The sequence below is a fragment of the Equus caballus genome, chromosome 14 (assembly GCF_041296265.1).
Source record: "Equus caballus isolate H_3958 breed thoroughbred chromosome 14, TB-T2T, whole genome shotgun sequence".
Classification (NCBI taxonomy): Eukaryota; Metazoa; Chordata; class Mammalia; order Perissodactyla; family Equidae; genus Equus; species Equus caballus.
Genome location: NC_091697.1, coordinates 20,357,857 through 20,382,081, shown reverse-complemented (window position 1 = coordinate 20,382,081; position 24,225 = coordinate 20,357,857). Strand labels below are relative to the sequence as shown.

At 60.1% G+C, this 24,225-nt stretch overlaps 2 protein-coding genes across 11 annotated transcripts; one reads left to right on the top strand and one right to left on the bottom strand.

Annotated features, from left to right (window-relative positions):
• Positions 1-4,511: 4,511 nt before the first annotated feature.
• On the top strand, positions 4,512-6,770 carry PRR7 (proline rich 7, synaptic). Of its 2 annotated transcripts, XM_023617118.2 has the most exons (3): positions 4,512-4,679; positions 5,229-5,897; positions 6,118-6,680. In XM_023617118.2, the coding sequence occupies exons 2-3, from the start codon at positions 5,471-5,473 to the stop codon at positions 6,513-6,515; spliced, it is 825 nt and encodes a 274-aa protein (XP_023472886.1). In that variant the 5' UTR covers positions 4,512-4,679; positions 5,229-5,470; the 3' UTR covers positions 6,516-6,680. The 2 variants fall into 2 exon arrangements, with proteins under 2 accessions (XP_023472886.1, XP_023472885.1); XM_023617117.2 differs by lacking the exon at positions 4,512-4,679 and having other exon boundaries at positions 4,896-5,897; positions 6,118-6,770.
• Positions 6,771-6,985: 215 nt separating this feature from the next.
• On the bottom strand, positions 6,986-23,630 carry DBN1 (drebrin 1). 9 transcript variants are annotated; one of them, XM_070232882.1, is made up of 16 exons: positions 23,602-23,630; positions 23,256-23,325; positions 19,255-19,414; positions 17,102-17,157; positions 16,366-16,478; positions 16,114-16,188; positions 15,852-15,998; positions 15,655-15,732; positions 15,286-15,437; positions 15,136-15,199; positions 11,144-11,203; positions 10,932-11,055; positions 9,542-9,709; positions 8,422-9,107; positions 8,022-8,124; positions 6,986-7,857 (listed from the first exon to the last, which is right to left on the bottom strand). In XM_070232882.1, exons 5-16 carry the CDS (start codon positions 16,429-16,431, stop codon positions 7,787-7,789), a joined length of 1,794 nt encoding a protein of 597 aa, XP_070088983.1. In that variant the 5' UTR covers positions 16,432-16,478; positions 17,102-17,157; positions 19,255-19,414; positions 23,256-23,325; positions 23,602-23,630; the 3' UTR covers positions 6,986-7,786. The 9 variants fall into 9 exon arrangements, with proteins under 9 accessions (XP_070088983.1, XP_023472876.1, XP_023472877.1 ...); XM_023617108.2 differs by lacking the exon at positions 19,255-19,414 and adding an exon at positions 10,046-10,183; XM_023617109.2 differs by lacking the exons at positions 23,256-23,325; positions 23,602-23,630 and adding exons at positions 10,046-10,183; positions 21,761-22,009.
• Between the last annotated feature and the right edge of the window lie 595 nt (positions 23,631-24,225).

The following is a 24,225-nucleotide window of genomic DNA, read 5'->3' as shown; positions in this document are numbered from 1 at the left end:
ACAGTAGACACTGACCCGAGTAAGGCCTCTCTGCCCACAGGTCCTGGGGCCCCAGTCTCTGATATCCTGTTTGCAGTTTCTAAGCCCTGAGTTCCTGGCCCACTGCCAGGGTTAGGTCACAGAGATGCTGAGTGCAGGCAAGGATGCCAGGCCCATACCTCATCCTAGCTGGAAATGAGGCTCTGGCCAGCTCCACACCCTGCTGACTGTGGCAGCTGGGACAATTCCTGTCATCTCTGGCCTCAGATTATCTGTCTTGGTGTGGGAGGAGTGTAAAAATGTCACCAGTGCCTCCCTGTATGCCCTTCCTCCCAGGACAGCAAGCTTTGCAGTCACCTGGGCTTCACAACCACCTGGCTTGGTGGGCCTGCGCTGGTCCCAGCTCCCTGTCTGTAGAGTGGGGATGGCAGCACCACCTCCTGGGTGTCCCTGAGATGACAAGTGTAAAGAGGCCAGCAGTGGGCCTGGCACATGCAGGGCACGCAGGAGGGGTTCGCAGTCACCTTCTTCTTCCACCCCACCCTCACTCCACACATCACACTCTCCTCCCTTCCTCCTCTGTCCCCTGGTCTGACTTCCTGTCCTTTCACTTGACCATCAGCTCTGGCCTCACATCCAGGGCTTCACCTTGTGACCCCGAGTCCCTGCTGCCTGGGCTTCCCTCTGTCCACTCCAGAGCCCCTGGAATGTGCCCGTGTAGTCTTTTCCTTTTATTCACATAGAACGTATGGGTCCTCAGCTCGCTTACAGACTATCTCGCAAGGACCAAGAGCTAGGTGGTAGGTGCTGTCTGTGACATTTTGGTGAATGGCCAACATTTCTGAGGAATGAATTGGACGCAGACTCAGCTCTTGAGGTATTCCCTGTCCCACGGCTGAAGGACCAAACAGGTAACTGGACACCTCCAGTTACTCCTTCAGCAAGTGGTTTTTGACCTACTGTGTGCCAGATGATCAAGACAGATGCAGCTTCTGGTGTTGCATGAAGGCCACTACAGAACCGTGTGAGTGAGATCACTGGGCTTCTCATCCAGCCCTGGGGGGTGGGGTGGCCCAGGGCTGACTTGTCCAGAGAAGTGACAGGTGAGGCCATGAGGCGGAGTTGTGAGCACTGGGGTGAGAGCAGCAAGGGGTGTCGCAGGCCTGGGGAGGGGAGAAAGCAGAACTCTCAGCAGTGCAGATGGACGCAGGCTTGCTGCAGAGGATGGGGTGCTGAAAGGTGAAGCTGAAAGGCCGTGGCAGCTCCTCCCGGAAGCCATGGTCTGGGTCAGTGGTTCTCAAGGTATGCTCCCTGGACCAGCAACACCAGCACCTGCTGGAAATTTGTTAGAAATGCAAACTCTCAGGCCCCACCCTACACCTACTGAAGCAAACGCTGGGAGCAGTGCCCAGCACCCTGCATTTTAACAAGCCCTCCACGTGGTTCTGGTGCTCACTCCAGGTTGAGGGGCACCCATCTAAACCATGTCCAAGAGCTGGCTGTCTCCTGAAGTGGTGGGGAGTCACTGCAGGGTTCAGGCAGGAGAGGGCCTGGGGGAAATGGGCACTGCGGAGCATGGACAGATGAGCAGGAGCACAGCACAGGAGAGAGCACACTGGCAAGCATGCTGACAGGGGCCCAGCCAAGGCAGTGTGGCACGGGGACGAAAAGAAGTGGACAGATGAAGGCACACTGCCCTGAAGGTAAAGACAACAGGATTGTGGATGGAGTGAATGGTGGGCCCTTTGCTGAAATACAGGACCCAGCAGGAGATCTTTGGGGTTTAAGGTTGGGGTGCTGAGTTCTTCATGCAGAGGAGCAATGCAGTGGGTGCGCGTCGCAGTACACCAGGTTCTAGAATAAGAGATCTATGTGACCCTGGCTGTCATTTAATGTCTTTGAGCCAAGTGTTCTCATCTGTCAAGGGGAAGAATGCTCACCTAGTTCGTAGGATGATTGCAAGAACTGTGTGGTGTCCAGCCCTCGGGCAGGGAGCACCCTGGAGACAGACACTCATTGGTGCATCCCCAGCTCCAAAGCCACTGTCGTCAGTGCTGATGTTTGGTGGGGCATCTCCAAGCCCTTTGCCTGGATTAGCAGTGACCTTCACCACAGTAACTGAAGGGGAAACTAAAGCAACATGGAGGTGAAGAAACTCGCCCCCAGGGTCTCACTGTCATCCCCCTGTGTGCCCCCAGTGAGTGTGTGGCTGAAGAAAACCATACAAAGGGATATGCTCACAAACTCTACAAATAAACAAAGTGGAATCCTAAAAAGTCCATAAGAAGGTAAGAAAAGAGAAAGAAACCCAGAAAAGTCATAAAATGGCAGACTTAAGGCTGAGTCCCCCTGAAGGCACCGCCCCCGGCAGACAGGCGGAGTCTGCTGAGCAGCAGGTGTTGCCGTGAACAGTCTGGGGGAATGGGGAAGGTGAGTGGCTGTGAGCAAGAGGCCACAGGCAGGGTCTGCGTCTGAAGGGCCCCCAGACATGGGTAGGCGCATGCACAGAGGTGTGGAAAGGTAAAAAGGCAGCTCTTTGAGGTTTTGAGAAGATTGGCCTGGTCAGGAAGAGGATTTGGAAAGGTCTGAATGAATCGCTTGCGGTTTCCGTATTGAGACCCTACTGTGGATTAGACGAGAAGCTACTGAGGACTCCTGTGGGCCGGTCACAGGGCAGGAGGAGGCCTCAGGCGGGATTCCTGCCCTCTGGGCCTGCTGGGGCCCCACTGCATGAAGCAGCAGCCCTACCCCCTCGCCCCAACTCAGACTGGTGCTAGAGCCGGTGTGGGGGCGGTGGGGGGGCGCGGGGGTGGTCAGAGGGCCAGCTCAGGTGTGAGTCCTTGGGCAAGAGCCTTCCTCTCTCAGACCCATGATGGTCTGTAAAACGCAGTGGTGTTTCTTGCCTCCGGCGGAGGGGGACAGTAGCACCCAGTGGGTCTTGGGTGTGGCCTGCCCCAGTCCACCCTAGCACCCAGCCAGCAGAGCTGGGCTCCTTAGGGCTTGGTCCATGTTCTCTGTGCCTTGATAACCCTGGAGCTGCCATCCTATCTCTCCTCTACCCTGTAGCCTTTTCCCACTCTGAGCTAAGGGCTGGTGGCACGAGGCCCTTGGTGGGAAGGAACAGGAAGGCACGTTATGGCTACAAGCTGGCCACTCTGCCCAGTGTCCACACAGCTCCCAAGTCCTCATGTACCGAGTGCTCACATGCACTGGACTTTTCATGTACATCTCACTTGTCACTCAGGGCAAAGTGTTTTAACACAGACTTTGGCTTCAGAATCAGGCTAAATCTTAGCTCCTCTCCTTATTAGCTGTGTGACCAGGGGCAAGTCATTTCCCTCTCTGAGCCTGTCTCATCTATCAAATGGGCATGACCCCCAGTGAGAAAGTGGTGTTGAAGATCACGTAAGATTCTGCACAGACAGGGCCTAGAACAAGGCCTGACATGCAGTAGACGGTCCTTGGCAGGTATTTCTATTTCTAATTCAGCTAAACTCCATCATCTTCAGCCCCAGAAGTACCTTTTCTGACCCAGAGCTGTTCCTGCCCTGCAGGCCAAGAGGCCTCCTAGTTAGTGCCAGCTCCCTCAGAGCATTCCTGAGAATTCCTGTGGGCTCGCGAAAAGGAGAACAACAGATTTAATTAACTCCCAGTGACTGGCAGCATCGTGTTTTTATCTGGGCTGCGTCGCCATGGCAGCCTCATGGCAGGGTTGTCGAGGGGGCGGCTGGAGTTATTGTTTCTGCCATTGTCTGTTCTGGAACGCAGGCCCAGGGAAGAGGGGCTGGCACGGGCACCAGGTGACACATGGCACAAGGCAGCCATGGAGTCAGACAGGAGCCATCTGGGGAGAAGTGTGGAGCGGCCTGTGGCCTGGCTTCCCCCCATCTTGCTGCCAGACCAGTCTGAAAGAGGCTTGATGTGGAGCCCCAGCTTGGGGCTCAGGCCCACGTGGCACCCAGAGCTGACTGTGTGTGAGCTTCGGGCATGCTGAGGATGGGGGGCCCATGGGTCTCCTGGAGGGGGCCCGCAAAATAGCTCAAACAGCAACACTCTCCCACCGGAGGCTGGGGTTTGTGGTCACACTTGGGTTCAAATTACCGCACTGCCACCTACCATCTGCGCAGTTAACTGCTTCCCCCTTCCTTATCTGTAAAATAGGAATCATTTCAGTTACCCCAGAGGGTTTATGTGAAAGCCCCGGAGTATAAGGCATTCAAGAAGGATCATTTCTGTTCTGCGGGGGCGGTAACAAGTCCCCTGCCACCCATCACTCTGCAGTCAGGACTCTCTCCTACTTGCCTCTTAGGATACAAGGTTCCCCTCTCAACCCTGGCTGTGGAGAGGAGGAGGTGGAACTAGAGGTGCCCATCTGGAGTGATGAGGGACCAGGTGGCACTGAAGACGAGCTACTTTTCTTCCCTTCTGCAGAGAGGGAAAGGAATTGGGGGGAAGGGACACAGTGGCCTGGAGCTAGAAGGGCAGGGCCAAGTGGGGCTGCGCATGAGTAGGAGGCGGGGGCAGCAGAGACCGAGCTGGGATCCGGCGCGCCGAGGCGCCTAGAGGAAAGGAAGAGAGGGAACGGCACACGCCCGGCGGCGCGTTCGGCGCAGACAAAGGCAGGCCGGTGGCATGCGGTAACAGCCGGAACCACCCCCCCGAGCCTCCCCAGGAAGAGCAGCGACGACGGAGGGGCAGCGGTGCGGGCCGGGATGTTCCATGCTTTGGGCAGCAAGGGTGGGAGCGGGTACGAGGCCTAGAGCGCCAGGGGCTGCCGGGCGTATGCATAGGGCTGAAGCTGGGCGCCACTGGGCTGCTTGGGGGACTCGAGGAGGTGGGCCACCCTCTCCCCGCCGCAGCGCAGTCGCGCCGAGACTCCGCTTCAGCGCCCTGGGGGCCTCGCCACGGGCCTGTGAAACCCTTTCCGAGCTGGGGTACCCTGTGCCCCAGGGAAGCGGGTGGCGAATCTCCCGTGCGCACTGAGGCCGAGACTGGCCCTCGCGCGCCCCCTGCTGGCCAGCCTGGAGTCCCCTCGGCTTAGCGGCGGCGGCGGCCCGGTCTCAGATCCGGGAAAACCCTACCGGGGAAACCTCGAGGCGTGACGTAATCCCTCTCAGTAGCGTCACCGGGCCCGCGGGGAGTGCGGGGGTTTCCGCAGAGGAGACTTCCCCGGGACTGCGCAGGGCACAGGCAGGGAAGTCGTCGGGGGCTGCAGCGCGCTTTGACCGCGCCCTATGTCTGTCCCACAGGTCCCGCGCGGCCCCGGGTGAGGCCCGCCCGTGCGCCCGCCGGCGCCATGGGAAGGAGCGGGCGCTGCTGCTGCTGCCCTCCGCCGGCGCGCGCACGACTTGAGCCCCGTCGCGGGCAGCCCCCGGCCGCGGGCCCCCGAGTGACGCTGGCGGCGCCTGGGAGCGTGGCGCGGGCCCGGGGCCACGTAGAGGAGCCCAGTGTCCAGTGAAGCAGCCGAGGATCCGCCGCCCGCGCCGCCGCCATGGTTATGTCCCAGGGCACCTACACGTTCCTCACGTGCTTCGCCGGTTTCTGGCTCATCTGGGGTCTCATCGTCCTACTCTGCTGCTTCTGCAGCTTCCTGCGCCGCCGCCTCAAACGGCGCCAGGAGGAGCGACTGCGTGAGCAGAACCTGCGCGCCCTTGAGCTGGAGCCCCTCGAGCTCGAGGGCAGCCTGGCCGGGAGCCCCCCAGGGCTGGCGGCGCCGCCGCCGCCGCCGCCGCCGCCACCGCACCGCGGCCGCCTTGAGGCGCCGGCGCACGCGCATCAGCACGTGCACGTGCACCCGCTCCTGCACCACGGGCCCGCGCAGCCGCACGCACACCCGCACGCACATCACCACCCGCTTCCGCACCCGCCGCCACCGCACCTCTCCGTGCCGCCGCGGCCCTGGAGCTACCCGCGCCAAGGTAAGTACCGACCTCCGTCAGGGGCGACCCGAGCCACTGGGGTGGGCGGGGCCTTGGCAGGGGCTGGCCTACTGCCGACCCGTGAGGCTTGCACTGGACAGCCTCACCGAGAACCTAGGAAGAGGGAGCAGGCTGGGTCTGGGGTTGGCTGCTGGCCCAGGCCTCTGCGGAAGGCTGGGGACAGGTGACCTCACGCCCTCGGACCGCTTCCACTCCGCAGCGGAATCGGACATGTCCAAGCCACCGTGCTACGAAGAGGCGGTGCTGATGGCCGAGCCGCCGCCGCCCTACAGCGAGGTGCTCACGGACACGCGCGGCCTCTACCGCAAGATTGTCACGCCCTTTCTGAGCCGCCGCGACAGCGCTGAGAAACAGGAGCAGCCGCCACCCAGCTACAAGCCGCTCTTCCTGGACCGGGGCTATACGTCGGCGCTGCACCTGCCCAGCGCCCCGCGGCCCGCGCCGCCCTGCCCTGCGCTCTGCCTGCAGGCGGACCGTGGCCGCCGGGTCTTCCCCAGCTGGACCGACTCGGAGCTCAGCAGCCGCGAGCCGCTGGAACACGGAGCTTGGCGCCTGCCGGTCTCCATCCCCTTGTTCGGGAGGACTACAGCCGTATAGAGGGGCGCGTGGCATCCCGGGCCCCACCCGCGGACTCCTGGCCTGACTGCAGGGCTTTTTAAATGCTTCCCTTGGACGGAGGGGGGGAGGGGGGAGGGATTTCTTACCCCGTTTGTTACATTTTGAGGATAATAAAGGTGTGTGATCTGGTTTGGTACAAGCGGAGGGGGCACCCGCTGCTTGCGCCCAAGGTTCTGGTGGCCAGGTGTGCCCCGGGCCTCGGCGGGACAGAACTTGAATGCGCCTTTCTGCTACAAACTGGCCTGAAGATGCAGAACTAAACCTGAGGTCAGCCTGCGTCAAACCAGAGGCTGGTTCCCTCGGGAGCCTCAGAACCCACCTTCTCCTCCTGTGAGATCACGGTGAGGGCACCCCCTGCCGCCTTGGGGGTGGGAAGAGTTGGGAATGGGAATCAGGGCAGGCGGCCCACCCCAGATCAGCCCCTGGAGGCCCGGAGCAGCAGGCCCGAAGGGATCTGGATTTCTTTATTAATAGACATGAGCACGACCCGTTACAGAAGTTTGTGCTTTCCAAAAAACAGTTACTGAACGTGAAAAAGGAACCCAAGCAAAGAGGGAGGAGTTGGGAGGGCCACTGAAGCCCTGGGCCCCACCCTGACCTGAATCGCCGCCTAGGGCCTCCAGCCTGGGACCTGCCCAGCAGGAGGGGGCAGGAAAGGGCAGGGAAGCTGAGGGGCCCCTGAGGCTACTTCCTTTGGGCCAGGCGGGAAGGGATCAAGAGAAGGGCAGGGCGGGGGTCCCAGGGAGCCAGAGCCCACGAGCCATTTATTGCCATGTTTTAAAATTCGTGCAAAATATCTGAAGCCCTGGACAGAGAATACAAAGTGATATTTTTCCAAGAAACATAAAACTAGGAAAAGAGGTGGGGGTGCATTTTCCTTCCAGAGCTCCCCCCACGCCAGGCCCCAAGCAGGGTGAGGCCTCCAACCCGGCCAGCTGAGTGAGCAGGGAGGACTAAGAGCTACAATCTGGACCGGGCAGGGAGGGGGTGGAATTTGCAACAGCGTCTCAACTACCAACGGGAGGAAAACCAGTCAACTGTACAAGTTTCCTATCAACTTTAAAAAAAAGAGAAAAGCTGTAAAAGTCGGGCCCTGTGGGTAGGGAAGCGGCCAAGTCCCCGGCCAGGGCCGGAATCCAGAGTGGGTGCCAGGCGGAGCTGCTGCGTGTACAGGCGCGGCGGGCCGTCTGGCCAGAGGCCGGCTCAGGTGGGCGGCCTTGGCGAGGGCAGCCTGAGGGCGGTTGCTATCGCTAATCGCCACCCTCGAAGCCCTCCTCTTCTTCCGGTACTGGGTCCGCATCCCAGCAGGTGATGTCGATTTCTATGATGTTGGGAAGGGAGGGTAGTTAAGGAGATGGCCCAGCAGATCCATGGCTGTCTCCCAACCCCTGGAGCTGTGCCAGCCATGTGGGGGAGAGGGGCTGCCTGCCCACACTTGAACCGAGCGCCCCCGGCTGAATTCCTCCTCATCCACGCCAGTACTACCTGGAGGTTTGTTGTAGAACACAGGAGGCGGAGCCTTTGCACACAGCTCTTCCGATTGGGTAAACTCCTCCTCCTGTGATTGGCTGAAGTACCCCTCACTGGCCTGCAACAGGAAAGCGCCAAGTCACTGAGCCCCACCCAGCAGGACTAGGGCTGACCTACCAGGCTTGAGCCTGTTTCCCCGGCAACCAGTGATTCTATCAGTGGTTGCCGGGGAAACAGATGCTGGCCTTGGGAACAAAAGCAGAGCTGGCCCAGGGAAGGGAAATGGAATGGAGCTTCCCCCCAATAACGTGGGTCACAGAGAAAGGGAGGTAATGCTGCAAGCCTGAGGAACGCAGTCCGACCGTCCCCTGCTCAAGCCCTGACCACCCCTCCCACCAGGCTGCCCCTGCCCAACCTGGGTCCCCTCCTTCTGGGTGGTCTCGCCATTGGTCAGCAGGTGGGACTCGGGCTCCGGCTCCGGCTCTGGCTCAGGCTCCAGCTCCGGCTCCGGCTCCTGATCCAGCTCCTCTAGAGCAGAGGGCAGAGCTAGGGCCTGGGGTGCAGCCAGGGGCTCCCTTTCTACTTCCTCCTCTGGGTCACAGAAGGTGGCAGGTGGCTCAGGCAGCTCGTCAAAGTTGAGAAGGTTGGCACAGCCTTCACTTGCTGGCGGCAGTGGCTCCTGAGCCACCTTGTCTAGCAGGGGCACCTCTGCCAGAGTGACCTCGGCACCCAAGGGTGGTGTGGGGGCCCTAGGCTCAGCCTGGGGTACAGAGCCCCCTTCACCATTGCCAGGCCATAGGTCAATGAGGCTGGCAGCGGCAGGGGTGATGGTGTTGGCAACAGCGGTGTCAGCGGCGGCAGTGTTGGTGTCAATGGCGTCAGCTGCCGAGGTGTCAGCTGCGGCAGTATCAGCCATGGTAGGCTCCAGAGCGGCAGCCAGGACAGCCTGCTCTGGAGGCACCATGAACATCAAGTCCTCCGTGGGGCTGCCTTGCCCCTGGGAAGGCTGTGGTGCCTGAGGAGGCTCCTCCGTGGGGCCAGCTGCTCTGGCCTCCTTGCTGCTTTCTTCACCATCCAGCCCAGGGCTGCTCACCTGGGTCTCTGTCACAGCACAAATGGAGGAGACAGATGACATCAGCTCCCTCAGGGAAGAATGCGGGCGCTTGGCAGCCACCCTGCAATACCCTGCCCACCCACTGAGGAGTCAGCGAGTTCCAGGAAAGAAGGCCTCCACTAAGGGCTCCATGCAGAGCACCTCCCAGCACCCACTGGGCCCCGCTGCCCCTTTGCCTAGTGTCTTCAAACTGCTCAGCAGCCCTGGGAGGAAGGCCTGATCCCACTCCAGGGAGGGACACAGGCTCAGAGAGGGCAGGTGTGGCTGCACTGCCAGGGCTCCTCCCTGCCAAAGCTACTTCCAGGGCAGTACGATCTGGCGATGGGCAGCCAGATCCCTGGGGACTTGTTACCATGGCCACCTGGGGTTCCCATCCCAGTGACTGGTGAGAGACCCGGTACAGCTAGGGCCCCTCATTCACCTTGGGCTGGTGGTGGTGGTGGCAGCGGTGGAGGCTGTGAGGACGTGACTTCATCCAGGGCCCGCTCGATCTGCTCAGTGACAGGGGTAGAGGCCGTGCTGGAGTCAGATGGGCTCCGGGTGGGGATGGGGGTGGGTGCCATCCTCCGGTGGCTGTCCAGGTGACTGCCTATGGAACAAACCCCCAGGCTGGTCAGTGAGGGCTGGGGAGCTGGGTGGGGCCAGGACTGTCCACCTTGGGGCCTGGCCAGCACCTCCTCTCTGGAGTCTGCGGGGGGCTGGGAGCTCCCCAGGCCCCCCAGGGGCCAGACCACAGCTCCAGACCCTGTAAGCCAGGCCCCTGGGGGCCAGCGCCCCTTCAGGGCCAGGGGAAAGAGGCAGGCAGTACCTGCTCTAGGGACAAACACTAGAGATCAGCAGTCAGGCTGAGGGAGTGAGGGCGGGGGGCTGCTGGGAAGCGGGGCCCTCCTTACCCGCCCCGCCGAGGCCTGGGGCTGCTACCTACATGGGAGGGAGGAAGAGAGATTTGGGGTGCGGTGACAGGTGATATAGGGAAAGGGAGTCCGTGGAGGGGAGGAGGAGGAGGAGGAGGAGGAGGAAGGCCCACTGTCCGATGCCTTTATGAAAGGGCAGTACGGACGACCTGCCAAGAGAGACAGACAGAGAGACAGAGGACAAGAGAGGGTCAGTCTCCCCCACCCCAGCCCCGAGGCCTCACCCGCCCCCAGGGCTGGCCCTGGAAGTCCAAGCTGCCTTCAGCCAGGGTGCACATTCAGCGAAGCTGGGCCACAGCCTCAAGCCATCAGATGACGCACACCAGCACCAGCCACACACAGCAAGGCGCCTGCCCTGCACAGCCAACTGAGCAGCACACACCCAGGGACAGCCGGCCCCACCCCTGGGACCCTGGCACAGGGCCAAGCACACAGCAGGGGCAAACACTCCAACAGCAGACAGGGAGTCAGAGGGTTCTTTGGGGGAAAGGGGCAGCTGCATCGCATCAGGAGACCAGGGGACCCTGGGTACAGGCTCCAGGCTGCTGGAACCCAGGGCCAGGGCAAGAGCCCACCCACATGCACCCACAGCCCTTCAGGCAACCCCCAGTTCAACCCCAACAGGGCCACTCCCTGCAGCCAGGGGGTGTCTTAGCCCATGCCAGAGCCACCCAGATGGGCTCTGCACTCAGCCAACGCCCAGCATCGACCCCTGCCTGAGCCTTCTCAGTCCTGCCACCCGGGAGGCAGGGGGTGGAAGCACACTTGAGAAATGGCCTTGCCTTCTCCAAGGAGTCCTTAGCAAGGCTTCCTTTCCAAGAAAGAGTGCCAGAGAGGCTAAGGGCCAAACCTGAGGTGGGGGGGGGGGGGGTCAGTGGGGGTGGGACCTGGGACTACCTGGCCGGTGGTTGAAGGGTGAGGGCACATCGCAACTGCCCGCGGAGGCCGATGCGACTCGTTCCTGCTGCTTGAAGAATTCCCGTGGGTTGTCAGGCCGCTGGGCAATAATGGCCGCTGCCTCCTGGGGGCACAAGGAAAGGGTTGGAGCAGGGCCAGGCCCAGCTGAGGTAGCCCCACCAGCCTCACCTGCCCTTCACCCCGGCTCTCACCTCTACCTCTGATTCTGACTTCTTCATCTGGGTCTCTTCCTCCTCATCCTGCTGGTCACCCTGGAAACCAAAGGGACAGTGTTCTGGGCAACTCCCCCCACCACCCCGGTAGCCCTTCTTAGAGTCCCTGTGTTTCTTCCACAATCAGGCAGGAAGGAGCTGAGGTGGCACCTCTGTCCCCTTCACCACCCAGTCACACAGCTCCTTGGCTCCATCCACAAGGCCCTCGGCCACCTCATCTCCAGCGGGACAGGCCCCTAGGCACCCAGCTCCGCTCCTCCTGCTCCTTCACTCCCACATACCACCAGGCACCCACGGCCATCCAGAGCACTCCCTGCTTTGCAGCTAACTCTTCTCGGACCTCCCAGCTCAGCACCTGGCCAACCACACCCCCCATCCCTGCTTCCTGGATCTTGGCATCACCACCAAGGCTTCCTCATTAGGCTCCTGCCTCCTTGCTCTCTTCCTGTAATTTGTTCTCTATAGACCTTAAATGGACCTTTCAAAAATCCACATCAGACCATGATTCTTTCTAGCTTAACATCCCTCAGAGGCGTCCCATGAGCCACAGTGAGTACTGGCTGAATATGGCCCACAGATGGCTTTTGTTTTGTTGATATGTTTTTAAAACACATTAATTAGTTGCCTCCACTTAAATATCAGAAAGTTTCATACTGAAATCAGAATGCCAGAAAGCCCTGGTAACGCAGGCCCACATGCCCCAGAGCAGCCACAAGCCAGAGCTGCACCGGTGCAGCCCTCACACCAGGCATGGGCTGTCTAGTTGGCTGCAGTCCTCACCACTCCCTACTGCACTTCACCTGCCCACTTCACTAGCTGTTTTGAGATTGCAACCTCAGGAGTACAGGTGGGCGGGGCCCCTTGCTTGGCCTACATTCCCCTCCCCCTGCCTGACCTAGCCCCTGTCACCTCTCCAACATCCCCCTCCCACGCTGACTCACCCACACACCCTGGGAGATGCAGACATGAAGTCCTCAGCATGATGGAGTCACAGTTCCTGGAACATGCATACCGCTTCCCACCTCCGTGCCTCGGTGCGGGAGCTGAATCTCTCTCCCCCCAAATGCCCCAACCCACCCCAGGTCCAACTCTTCTTGCTTCCGGCCTCAGCTGGGGCACCGCCTCCTGGGGAAGAGGTCCCTGACCCCTCAGGTCACTTCCTTCTGTGGGCCCCCAGGAGGTATTCAAGGCATACACTGCAGATTACACCATTGTCACTTCCTGCTTCTGGGATCATCCCCACCTCCACGGGTGACAGGGAGAGAAGTGGGGTCTGGGTGAGTGGCCAGCCAAGGTTCAGTGGGTACACGTCTGCTCAGCTGAACCCACCGCACCAAAGCCTGTTACTCTGCTCCTGCAGCCGGGGGGCAGGACGGCGATGGAGGAGAAGCTGCATGGAGGGAGGGGAAGTAACAGGATCTGCTTGTTTCCGAGGACATAACCGAAGACTCAAACCTTCCCGTCATGGTACACAAGAACGGCTCTGCAAAGCGTCTCCCCTCAAGAGGGCGGTCACCCTGACCACAACTTCGCATCTTCCAGAGTGGTCTAAACTCCTCCTCTGACCGTGTTCTCTCTTCCCAAATTTCCCCTGCTCCGCAGCCCACTGGGCTCCAGGCAGGCTCCCTGCCTTCCCATAAACATATGTCTCACTAGCCTTGGCTGGTACTCTGTTTCTGCCTAGTATAACCTCGCTAGGTCCCTCTGCCTCATTCAAAAAGAGGGTGAGACAAGCCTTAACTACCCATGTGAAAAACACTGAAACAAATTAGCGCTGGGGGTATAAGAGAGAGAGCAATACACTACCCATAAGGGTCAACAGCATTTCTGTGCCTGAGCATCTTTAGATACATGGGAGCTCCCTGACAGCCCAGGCAAAAGGGGAACTCAGACAAGGAATGCAATTCTTATCAGAGGAGAGAAAACAGAACAACTCCTTAAGCCAAGAGAAAGCATCATGGTTCTAAATTCCAAAGTTCCTCACATGGGACCTTCCTTAGAGGATCTGAAGTTGTAGGGCCACTACACTGACCTGTAAAATACCTACTGTCCCTGTCACATGAGCCACACTTAGAGGGCCAGACAAGACTATAAAATAATGGTGTAAGGCTTCGCCTGAAATGTTGATAATTGGTGAAGATGAGCCATCAGTTTAGGGGGTTCACTATACAATTGTTTCTACTTTTTTGTGCCTGTGTGTAAAATTTTCCACAGAAATAAGCTTTTTCAAGAAGACCTTACTCTGAATGGATAAACCAAATGTGGTATATACATACAATGGAATATTATTAGCCTTGAAAAGGAAGGACAGGGCCAGCCCCGGTGGGCTACTGGTGAAGTTTGGCGCGTTCCACTTCAGCAGCCCAGGTTCAGGTGCCAGGCACAGACCTATACTGCTCATCTGCCAGTGGCCATGCTGTGGTGATGACTCTCATACAAAAAGAGGAAGCTTGGTAACAGATGTTAGCTCAGGGCACATCTTCCTCAGCGAAAAAAAAAAAGGGGGAGGACATTCTGACACATGGATGAACCTTGAAGACACTATGCTAGTCACAAAAGAAAATACTGTATGAGTCCACTCACATGAGGTACTTAGCAGAGTCAAATTCATAGAGACAGGAAGTAGAATGGAGGCTGCCAAGGGCTGGGGGAGGGAGGATGGGGAGTTTGTGTTTAATGGGTACATAGTTTTAGCATGTGAAGATGAGAAAAGTTCTGGAGATAAAGAGTGGTGATGGTTCTCCAACAATGCAAATGCAGTTCATGCCACTAAATTGCACACTTAAAAACGGTTAAGATAGTATATTTTATGTTATGTAAATTTTGCCACAATTAAAAATAAACTCATTCATCAGTTAATTTTAAAAAGGCCTTGGGGCAGGCCTGGTGGCGGAGCGGTTAATTTCACACACTCTGCTTCAGTGGCCAAGAGTTCTCTGGTTTGGATCCCAGGTGCAGACCCACACACCACTCATCAAGCCATGCTGTGGCAGAGTCCCACATACAAAATAGAGGAAGATGGGCACAGACGATAGCTCAGGGCCAATTTTCCTCACCAAAAAAACAAAAATAATAAAAGTTAAAAAATAAAAAAGGCCTTGCCCATCTTGTTCTCCACCATGTTTCTAACATCTGGCACATGGCAGGTGGCAAGGGTTTGCTGAATGAATGATTGAGGCTGGAGCTTACCAACCACACATCACCTCCACCTACCAGGGGCTGATGTGATTGGAGTGACCTATGACAGCCATAATTTAATGCCAGGGCCTGCTGGGCTGTCCCATCTCCTCCCTCCCAGCCTCCTGTGGAGCACATTTGAGTCCCCATGGCCCAACTTCTGCCATGACAGTTACGATCCAGGTGCCTACCTCCTGTCCTGAACTGTACCATGCTTGGCCCTGAATGACCTTAGCTATTTCTGAAATAGAAAATTCAACTCAAAGCATGGAGATTTGACTCCACTGTGATTTTCAAAGGGTCAATCCACAAGCCCCATGGGCCACCCCAATGTTTGGAGGTTCAGAAAGCACCCCTGGAACAAGGGGCGACTCTGAAGGAGACCCTATGCACACTCGTGTTCAGACACTCAGACTCATGCCCAGGGCTCTGCAGCACTCCTCAAGCCCCCTAAGGGCAGGGAGCCAAGGGGTGTGTCTAATCCAGCCCAAGCCCTTCAGGCCCTGCTGGGACGAGGCAGGAAGCCTGGTCAGTGGGGGTCTCGGTCAAGGTAGATTTTCTTTTTCAGTTTATTGTACAAGCTTCTTCAAGGAAGTCTCTTTCCACGGCTGGAGGCCAGAGCCTCAGGTGATCAGGTGCCAGCCCTGACACTCCATGACACCCCATGCCCTTGCAGCAGTGCCCAGAATGCCCAGCACTGTCCCCAAGCCACTGATCGCTCTACCAGGCCCAGGAGCACAGCCACTATCCTCACCTCCTGGACCAGGAGACCGGAGCCCTGACTAACGACTTACAAAGATAGACTGCTCCTTCAACCGCCTCTTGGCCTCCTCAGCTTCTAAAGTCTGCTGTTTCCTCCTGGAACGAGAAGCCAGCAGGCACCCTTTCAGGGCGGCCCACGCACACCAGCCAGGGGGGGCGGTGTGGGGCGGGGCGGGGCGCACCTGTGCTCCTCAATCTGCTGTTCCCGCTCTCGGTAGCGCCGCTCCCGCTCCTCCTGCTCCATGCGCTCCTGCTCCATGCGCTCCTGCTCAAACCTGAGCCTCTCATCCAGGGCCTTCTTCCGCTCCTCCTCCTTCCGCAGCTCCTCCTCCTTCTGCAACCCCCCCGCGCCAGGCACTGTCGGCCCTGAGCCTGGGCCCTGCCCCTCCAGCCCAACCCAACCCAGGGCTGGGGAGACATGGGTGCTGGGAATTCAGGGTACCCTGTGGGCTGAAAGCCAAAAGGGCTCACTCTCTCAGCTGGGGGAGGATGTGGGAAGGGACACACTGTAAAAGGGAGAGCAGCCAAGGGGGGCGGGGGTGGGGGCACACCTTGGCCTGCTCCCAGAATTGCTCACGGTTAATCCGCTTCATTTCTACAGCTGCATCAGTCTTCTGATAGGTGGTGCCCTGCAGAGACAAGCGGCCCGGCATGAGCGCAGGGGGCAAGCCGAGTGCTCCAGGAGCTCCCACATGCAAAGGGTGAGGCCTGGGAGGGACGGGCCAGCCTGCCCGGGGAACACACTGACCACCGGCTCAGCGTTCTCATCCTCGCGCAGCCGCAGCCGGTGCAGCACTGGGCTAGAGAGCCGTGCCAGCCCATTGGAGAGCCGCTGCCCGATGGCGCCCGCGTCTATGTCTTCCACGCTGCTGGCATTCACGATCACGTCCACACCCTGCAGCAAGAAAAACGTGTGTTCAGGCAGCACGCTCCTTCCTGTCACCACTCCCAGCACACAGACCCTGCCCTGGGTGGCTGGCCCAACCCACGAGCCCTGGCCCCCCTCGCACCTGGAAGAACTCAGCCACCTTAGCCACGTGGCTGGCACAAGCACATTTTCGGGCATCAGGCACGTCTTCACCAACCTGCAAAGCACCCAGGGAAGAAGGGGTCAGGAAAAGACAAGAGGGGTCAGCAGCCTGGGGCCTGGGCCCCCTTCCTGGGGTCGGTGGGTTCTCTCCAGCAGCATCAGTGGGTGAAGCGGGGTGGAGGGTAACTGTTCGGGGGTCTTCAGCTCCCTCCCCCAGCCCCCAGCTGCATACCCAGTTGATGAGCACGTATTTTGGCAGAGCAGCCTGGGAGTCCTTGACACTGCAGAAGCCGTACATCACCTTCTGGTTCTCGAAGTGGCCCGAGAGCTCCTGCAAGCCCCCCTCTGGGGGAATCAGGAGGGTATCAGGACTCCCGTCTCCTGAGCCCTGACCCCACAAAGGGCCTAGAACCCAAAGGAAAGACTGCTCTCGCGGGCTCTGCAGGCAGCCAGAAATCGGGAGGTCCCAGAGTTCTGTGCTGGGGTGAGAGGGGCGGCAGGCGGGCGCGAGCTGTGCCTCTGAATGCCACAGGGCCTGATCTGGGGTTGGGCCGAGGAAGTGTTTGTTCCTCACACACCCTCATGTCTCACTCTTCACACATCATCATGTCTCACGCGGTGCTAGCGCCCAGTGAGTGAGAATAAAGCCTTTGGGCTCTGGAGGAAGTGGGGGTGATCTGGGCCATCCCTGCCAGAATCCTTCCCCGCCAGCTGTGTGACTTTGGGCAAGTCACTGTCCTTCTCCGAGGTGCAGTCTTCTCATAATCAAGCAGGAAACAAGCCTCTCTCCCTCCCTACCCTGGGGATCACAGGGATGACCAGAGGAAGGACACTCGCCTGACGCCAGACAAGTGTGGGTCTGCTGGATGCAGGCAGGGAGGTGGCCTGGAGCCAGGCGGGTGGGTGGGGAAGAAAACAACCAGAGGAGGGGGCGGAGAGGAAGGCAAAGGAATGGCTGGAATTCTTACCTCCTGACGCTGCAAGCTTGAGGTCATCTGAGCCATCCTCGTATGTGTACAGAGCCCTGGGGAGAGGGAGGGGTGGCTGGGAGAACGTCAGGGCCCAGGCCGCCAATTTTGGGTGGGGAGGGACACAGAGAGGGCAGGACAGGAGGGGAGTTCCAGCCCAGTACTCTCCAGGTTGTCATGACAACAGTGCTAGGCACCATTTGTGGCTGGAGCCCAGTGGGGGCAGCCTGGGACCCGGTGGAAGGAGGCCTGGGTCAGGTGGGGAGGGCAATGGGGTGAAAATCGCTGCCCAGTCTGAAGTGAGCCAGTGTCGTATCCTAAAGGCCCTGGCCCTGGCAGCCTACAACCCAGCCAGCGGGTGTGCGATGGAAATTCCAAGGCGACGGTTCCTTGGTTACCGTTCCCTGGCTACCACACTTCTCATTCCCCATTGGCCGTCACCAGGAACCTACCTGGCGCGTGTCTCAGTGCCCATGGCCCCTCCTCCCATGACGAGGGAGGGGGAGGAGAGAACCTGGTGCTGCTCTGCTCTGGGCATCCCCCAGTAACCATGGAAACCCGGCAACTGGCACCCGACTGGCCCACCCCAGCCGCATTCTCCTGAACACAAAGGACCCCAGGACACGCCTTCAGCCTCAATCTCCGCCTCCCTGAAATGGGGATGAGGTCACCATGGTAGCTCTCGCCCAGACTCTGGCCCCTGGGTGGCCATGCTCTCCTGGCCTTCCAGCCCCTAGGCCGCCTCCGCCGGAGCTGAGGCACTGGCCTCCTGGGACTGCTGGCCTTTCCTTCTGCCTTAGCTGTGCCATAAAGCTGACCCAGGAGCCTTCCTGCACCTCCCTAGCTTTTTCTCCCCAGGTGGCAGTGGCACAGCATCCATTTCACAGAAGGGAAGACAGAGATGTCTGCTCATGAGGACCCACTGGGCCAAGGAAGAAGGGCTTCATCCCAGAGGCTCAGGAGGGCTCAGCCCCTTCCCCAAGCTCCCTTTTCCCTACTGCCAAGGCAAGAGGCGGGGGGCTAGGAGGACAGAGGGAGGAGCACGAGGAACATGGAGAAGGGGAAGGGAGAGAAAGGCAGAGAGAGAAACAGGGAGAGGAGGAAGAAGACAAGAGAAAGGAGAGAAGTGAAGGGGTAAAGAGGAAATGAAGGAGGGAGGGAGAGAGGAGGGAAGAAAGGAGAGAGGGAGGAGAGAAGAAGGGAGACAAGGAGGAGGGAGGAAGGGAGAGAGGGAGGAAGGCAGGCTGGCCCAGCCCCCATGAGATCAGCACAAGTCATTCCAAGGACCAAATGGTCCCCCAATCCCCCCACTTCCCAGGAGCCCTCCCTTCTGAAAGGGACACAGGTGGGCTGTGGGGCTGGGAGCTCCTGGTCCAACTGTTGCCCGGGCCCCAGCCCTGGCAGCTGCTTCCTAGCACAGCTGTCTCACCACCTGTCTGGCTGCCCTGACTCACCACTGGGAACAAAAGGCCCTCAGAGAAGCAGGGTCTGCCTCTCTCCATTCCACAGATGAGATGAGAAACTGAGGCAGAACTTCGAGACCCTGGTTCCCAGACAATGCTCTAGACATCACATCTCCCCAAGCCAAGTTGTCAGCCTCTTGGAGGGCCCTTGCTCCTCCCAGGAACATCTGCCATGCCCCTTCCACCCTCAATCCTTGCCTCCTCACCTCCAGCCACCCTTCCCTGCTACGGCCACAGCCCTTACCGGTGGAAACCACAGCTTAGTTCAAAGCCTTCAGCAGGCCTTTGGCCCTGAGCTCTGCCACACGTGCCTTTCCAGCCAGACTTCCATATCCATACCATGCACTTCGGTCACTCTGGATGGCTCCCTGATCCCAAACACAGTTCCAGATATTTCCCACCCTCGAGCCTTTGCATATGTAGTTCCCTTCACATGCAAGAAGGCCAGAACTGCTTCTCCACCCCATGCCCACTCCTGGCTGAAATCTCGGGGGACCTGCCCTGAGCTGCACCTCCCCAGAGTACTTACCACACCCCAGCAGGGAGGGGAAGAGGCATCTGAGCCCACCCCAGATCCCACTAGACCTGTGCTTCTCAGAAAACACATGAGAAGCAGCCTGGGCCTGGGCGGGTGGGAGCTGGTGAAATTGCAAGGAATCAGGATGGGGGGCCCAGGAATCTATGTCTCACCAGCTCCAACCCCTGGAGACAGACGCTGCTCCTGAGTGCAAGCTTCGTGAAGGCAGGATTAACTCAGTCAATCAACACATATCACTCTCTGGGTCCCGGGTCCAGCACAGAGCAGCACCAGTAGGTGTCTGTGACACTGACACAGACTCTGAGAAACCATCTAGGCCAGAGAAACTGGGCTGAGGGGCGGGGAGCCAAAATGTAGCAATTTCAGGAAGACCGTGGGGTCAGCTGAGGTGGGGGGCTGAGGGCAGGCAGACCCCTCAGGACAATCACACTCAGAACATTAGAGCTGGAAGGGCCTCGGGTATCCCAACGATGGTGGAACCCCACCCCCTCTTCCTCTTTTCGAGGGGACCAGAGAGTAGCAGGAACTCGTGTGTGGTCACACAGTGAGTCACATCACGTCCAGGGAAACACTGGCTCTTCCCACTACCCAACCTGACTTTCTGGGTCCCCTGCTCCCAGGACCAGGGCAGTGGTCCATTTCAGAGGCCCTGCCACCTCAGAGTCAACTCCCCCCTCACACCCCCTTCAGAGGGCAACGGAAGGGAGGCCAAGCCCCCTTTGCCCAGACAGCAATATTACCCAAGATGCCTTCCTCAGCCTCTGAGCACAGAATCTGCCCCTGAATCCTCAGACCCCACTGGACTGCTGGCTCTGTGCTGGGCACTGGGGGCACTCTTGCCCCGCTCTGCAGGATGTGATCCTCACACTCTTTTCACGAAATGCTATCTGGGCCCTTGGTAGTGGGCAAATGTGTGTATATGCGAGGGTGCGTGTGCGCATCTCTGTGTGTGTCCCACACACAACCCAGATGGGGGGTGACGCACATTAGTGATGAATAACTCACTCTGGCCACATGGATGCTGCAGGGTGGTGAGCAGAATGTGGGCCAGCAGTGGTTGTACGGCCCTGCATGGGCCGCCAGAGCTCTGCTTTGGGGAGGTTAGAGGGAAATGGGGTGGTGTTGGACAGCACCCAACAGACTGGAGAGTGGGGGGCATTCTCTTTCCCCACGGGAGAGGCAGGTTGTGCCTCTCTCTACGCAGGGCCATATCCCAAGGCCAGCTCCTCCACTAGGCCAAGCTGGCTACTTGCCCTGAACTCCTCCCATGATCTCAGCCCCCCAGGGGCAGGGCGGGGACAATGGGTGGGCCGCCTGCCCGCTTAGCCTGTGCTGGCCTCTCTTGTGACTGACCTGCAAGACATGAGAGCTTGTCTCCCGCGTCCATTCCTCCAGGCCTGGCTGCCCGCCAGTGCTGCAGTACCATGGCATGGACGCCTGGCCATCTTGTCCCCTCCTCCAGCCCCCAGGTCAGTATCCCTACCTGACTGCCCTCCCAGCATGAGGGTGAGGCCAGCCCAAGTGAGGACTCTCAGACCTGCACTCACTCTGTGCCTCAGTTTCCTGCCTGCCAGAGGGAGAGGGGGCCTAGAGAACAGAATGGGCACTTATCCCAGGATAAGAGTGTTTTGGGGGAAGATGATTCCCGAATGGGGCAGTGTGGAACCCCTTAGCTCTCCCGCCACCCTGGGGACTCGGGCTCCAGAGCAGGTGGTCCACCCCCTCCCACAGCTCAGGGGTAGACAACAGCTGGGGAGGGGGGAGAGGGCAGCAGGGAGAGGGCAGCCCAGCTCCTCCTCCACCAGGGAGCCGACAGCCCCTTTACACCGGGTGATGGAGCTAGGGGCTCAGTGGATCCACTCACCCCCTCATCCCTCTCTGCGGCCTCCCTCCACATTTCTGTGCCTGAGGGCTTCCTCTCAGGGACCCCAGCTGGCCCCCTAGGAAGGCAGTTCCGTCCCCTTGGCATCACCCAGCCCAGCTGCCCAGTCCCTGCAATCCCCTTCAGATCGGGAAGAGGAGGACTCATCCCTGCCTCCTCCGCGACCCCTAAGGGGAACAAGAGTCACTTGGTGGTTGCCATGTGGCAGTGAACGTCTTTCCATCACACCCCAACTCAGGGAGGCCCCCGGTGGGCGGGGCGCCACGGCCCCCAGCCCGCTCCGCTCCTCCCCCGCCCTGGCTTTCCTTTGTGCTGCGGCCGGGCCGGGCCCGGCTGGGCCAGGCAGGCTGCGCTGGCTCCGCTGGCTCGGTCCCCGCCCCATCGCCGCCCGGTCCTCGCCCCATCGGAGGTGGCGAAGGTGCCCTTGGCCGCCCCGTGTACACCTGTCCCCCGGCCCCGGGGCGGGGGGCGGGCTCCCGCAGGGCCACGCAGCCCCGGGCCACACATGTGGACCCTGCGTCTCTGCAGCCCGCGTCTGGCCCCCGCTCCGCCGCGCGCCCCGGGCTGCCTGCGGGCGCTCGGGCCCGGCCCTGCCCCGCCCGGGCCGGCCCCTCCCCCGGCGCGCACAAAGGCGGCCCCTCCCCGGCCCCGCCGGCCGCTGCACCATTCGGGGTCTCCCCTCCCTGCCGGCTGCGGGGCGGCGGGCCGGCGGGAACAAAGGCGCGGCGGCGGCGGCGCGGGGACAAAGGGCCGGGGGGCGGGGGCGGGGGGCTCACCAGTCGGCCGCGCTCTCCTCCCGAATCACCTCCTCGTACGCCGCCAGCAGCTCCAGGCGGTGGCCGCTGAAGCTGACGCCGGCCATGCTCGGGCCGGGCCGAGGCCGCACGGAGACGCACGGACAGACGGACGGACTGAGGAGGAGGAGGAGGAGGAGGAGGAGGAGGAGGGAGGGAAAGAGGGAGTCGCCGCCGCCGCCGCCGCCGCCGCCGCCGCCTCGGAGCCTCTGCAGCGCCGCGAGCCGAGTGAGCCAGCGGCCGGGGGAGGGGAGCCGGCCGGCGGGGGGCGGGGGGCGCTGGCTCCGCCCGGCTCGCTCCCTCCGCGCGCCCGGTCCTAGCGCCGCCCCGGCCCGGCCCAGGGGGAGGCCCGCCCCCCCTTCCCGTCCTGCCCCGGGGCGCCCCCGCGCCCATCGGCCGCAGCTCCTGCGCGCCCGACCCGGGCGGCCCTGCCCCTCTGCTCCTGAGACCGCTACCACCCGCGTCCCAAACTCTCACCTACCGTGTCCCCGGCCTAAGCGCTCGCCTCTTCCCCAGCCCCGGGGTTTCAGCCCCATCCCTACCTCACCCGCCCCAATCCAGGCCCAGCTGCGTCCCTCTCCTTTCCAACTCTGCGGTCCCAATCCCAAATCACTTCATTCCAGTGCGGCCCAGCCCTACTCCGTGCTTAATTTCTTTCCATCCCCCCCATTCCTGGTTCATCTCAACCCCCTGCTCCAACCCAGTTCACATACCAGCCACCCCTGGTCCATCTGCATCGGTCTCCACCTTTGAAAGGCCCATTCCTAGTCCATCCACGTTACTGTCCACTGCCATCTGCATCCCCACCCCAAATCAAGCCCCATTTCTTTCCCATCCCAGCTCCAGCACCACTCCCAACCCCTTGCTTAGCAGGCACCCCTCACCTATTCACCATACCCCATCCCTAGCTGCACCCTCCTCAGTCCAGCCTATCCTGTTCCCATTCTGATCCCAGTTCCCAACCACACCCCTCCATCCCTGCCTCCTTGTCCATTCCTAGCCCCAACCCGGCTCATGACCCCAGCATTCCCAACCTCTTCCCCCATCCCTGCCCCACCCCTATGCTGAGCCCCCACTCCCTTACCCGCTGCCTCCTAGGCCCTCTCACAGGGGACCAGTCTAGGAAATCCTTTGCCTTCTCTTCCAAGCCTCAGGCCTCCCAGAGGACTCCCAAGTAGTGTTCCGGAAGCAGCATCTAACCCCAGACTCCCAAGGCAGGACTCCTCCAAGGACACTCTAGAGCCAGCCTCCTGGCACCTTTATTTCCCAAATCTCTGAGCACAGTAGGCTCTGGGGCCTCAGAGAAGTCCCCTGCAGGGAAGTTGACACCCCTGCCAAGGCCTCCTGGAACATCTCCACTCGTTGCTGAGGTGGGACCCTGAAACCCTCCCCAGCCCTGAGAAGCCTTTCCCACCACCTGCAAAGCCTCCCACCCTCCTCTTCTCAGGGCAGGGGACAGAACCTGAGCAAACTTTACCTGGTCCAGTCTGGGAGGTGGCAGAGGAGGCGTCACGCAGGGACTCCGAGTTCCGAGATGGGTGATGGCCCTGCCAAGAGGAAGAGAGCAGAGTGCGCGCTGAGCTCTAGCCGTGGTTCCTGGGGCTGCGCAGGAGGAAGAACCTCTTAAAACTCAAAACATCCCACAGGCCTCTGCCTGGGGAACTCTGCGCCCACCGTGCCCATGGACCCCTAGCCCTGGCATTTTCTCCACAGCCCCCACTTGGAGCAAGGCCCAGGCAAAGTTAGTAGGATTCTGGGGAGGGAGGGGACCCCACAGCAGGACTGAGGGGTACGTGGGAGGGGTAGGTAGAGGAATCTGGGACCTCAGTCGGTTCCTGCTTCCTGTGACTTGTCTCTGCTCGGAGCCCCTCCCACCTTCCCCTCCCTGTCCCCTCCCCAGCCTCCTGCTCACTCAGTTCCCAACCAAAACACAGAAGCCCTATGTGTGGGCATGCTCTCCCCTCCTCAAATTCCTGCCTCCCCCCAGCTACCTACAAACTCTCTCCAACCACACCCGTTCTCACCTCTTTGCCATCTAGATTTTTAAATAAACTTTTAAGTGTAGAACAGTTTTAGATTTACAGAAAAATTACACAGACAGTGCAGAGTCCCCAAGTGCCCTGTCCCCAGTTTTCTGTATTTTCAGGGGAGCAAGAGTGTTCCTTGCTCACACACACGCCCTGAGGCTGACCCCTGGTCTTCTCCCTCTGCCCCCCCACATCATCTCACCCTATAATTTGTACATCTGTCATCTATCTTCTTCCCATATTGTCCCTGGCCCTGCCCTGGTCAAGGTCACTAGTGACCCCTAATTCAGGGGCCCTGTCATAGTCCTCAGTTTCTTCAGCCGGGTGGGAATGGGCGTGACCACTGACGACTCTGTTCCCTGAGAACCTGCCTCCCTTTAGCCATCCACTGCCCCTGAAACCCACACACTCAGCATAGGC

Bases quoted from the DNA above. Each gene is read 5' to 3' on its own strand.
- PRR7 (XM_023617117.2), top strand. From the start codon at position 5,471: ATGGTTATGTCCCAGGGCACCTACACGTTCCTCACGTGCTTCGCCGGT. The intron at 5,898-6,117 runs GTAAGTACCGAC...TCCACTCCGCAG, and splicing joins CTGGAGCTACCCGCGCCAAG to CGGAATCGGACATGTCCAAG.
- DBN1 (XM_070232884.1), bottom strand. From the start codon at position 20,604: ATGCTGGGAGGGCAGTCAGGTAGGGATACTGACCTGGGGGCTGGAGGA. The intron at 16,189-16,365 runs GTATGCAGCTGG...GGTGCTTTGCAG, and splicing joins AATACGTGCTCATCAACTGG to GTTGGTGAAGACGTGCCTGA. The intron at 8,125-8,421 runs GTTGGGCAGGGG...TTCCTGTTGCAG, and splicing joins CCCAGAAGGAGGGGACCCAG to GCCAGTGAGGGGTACTTCAG.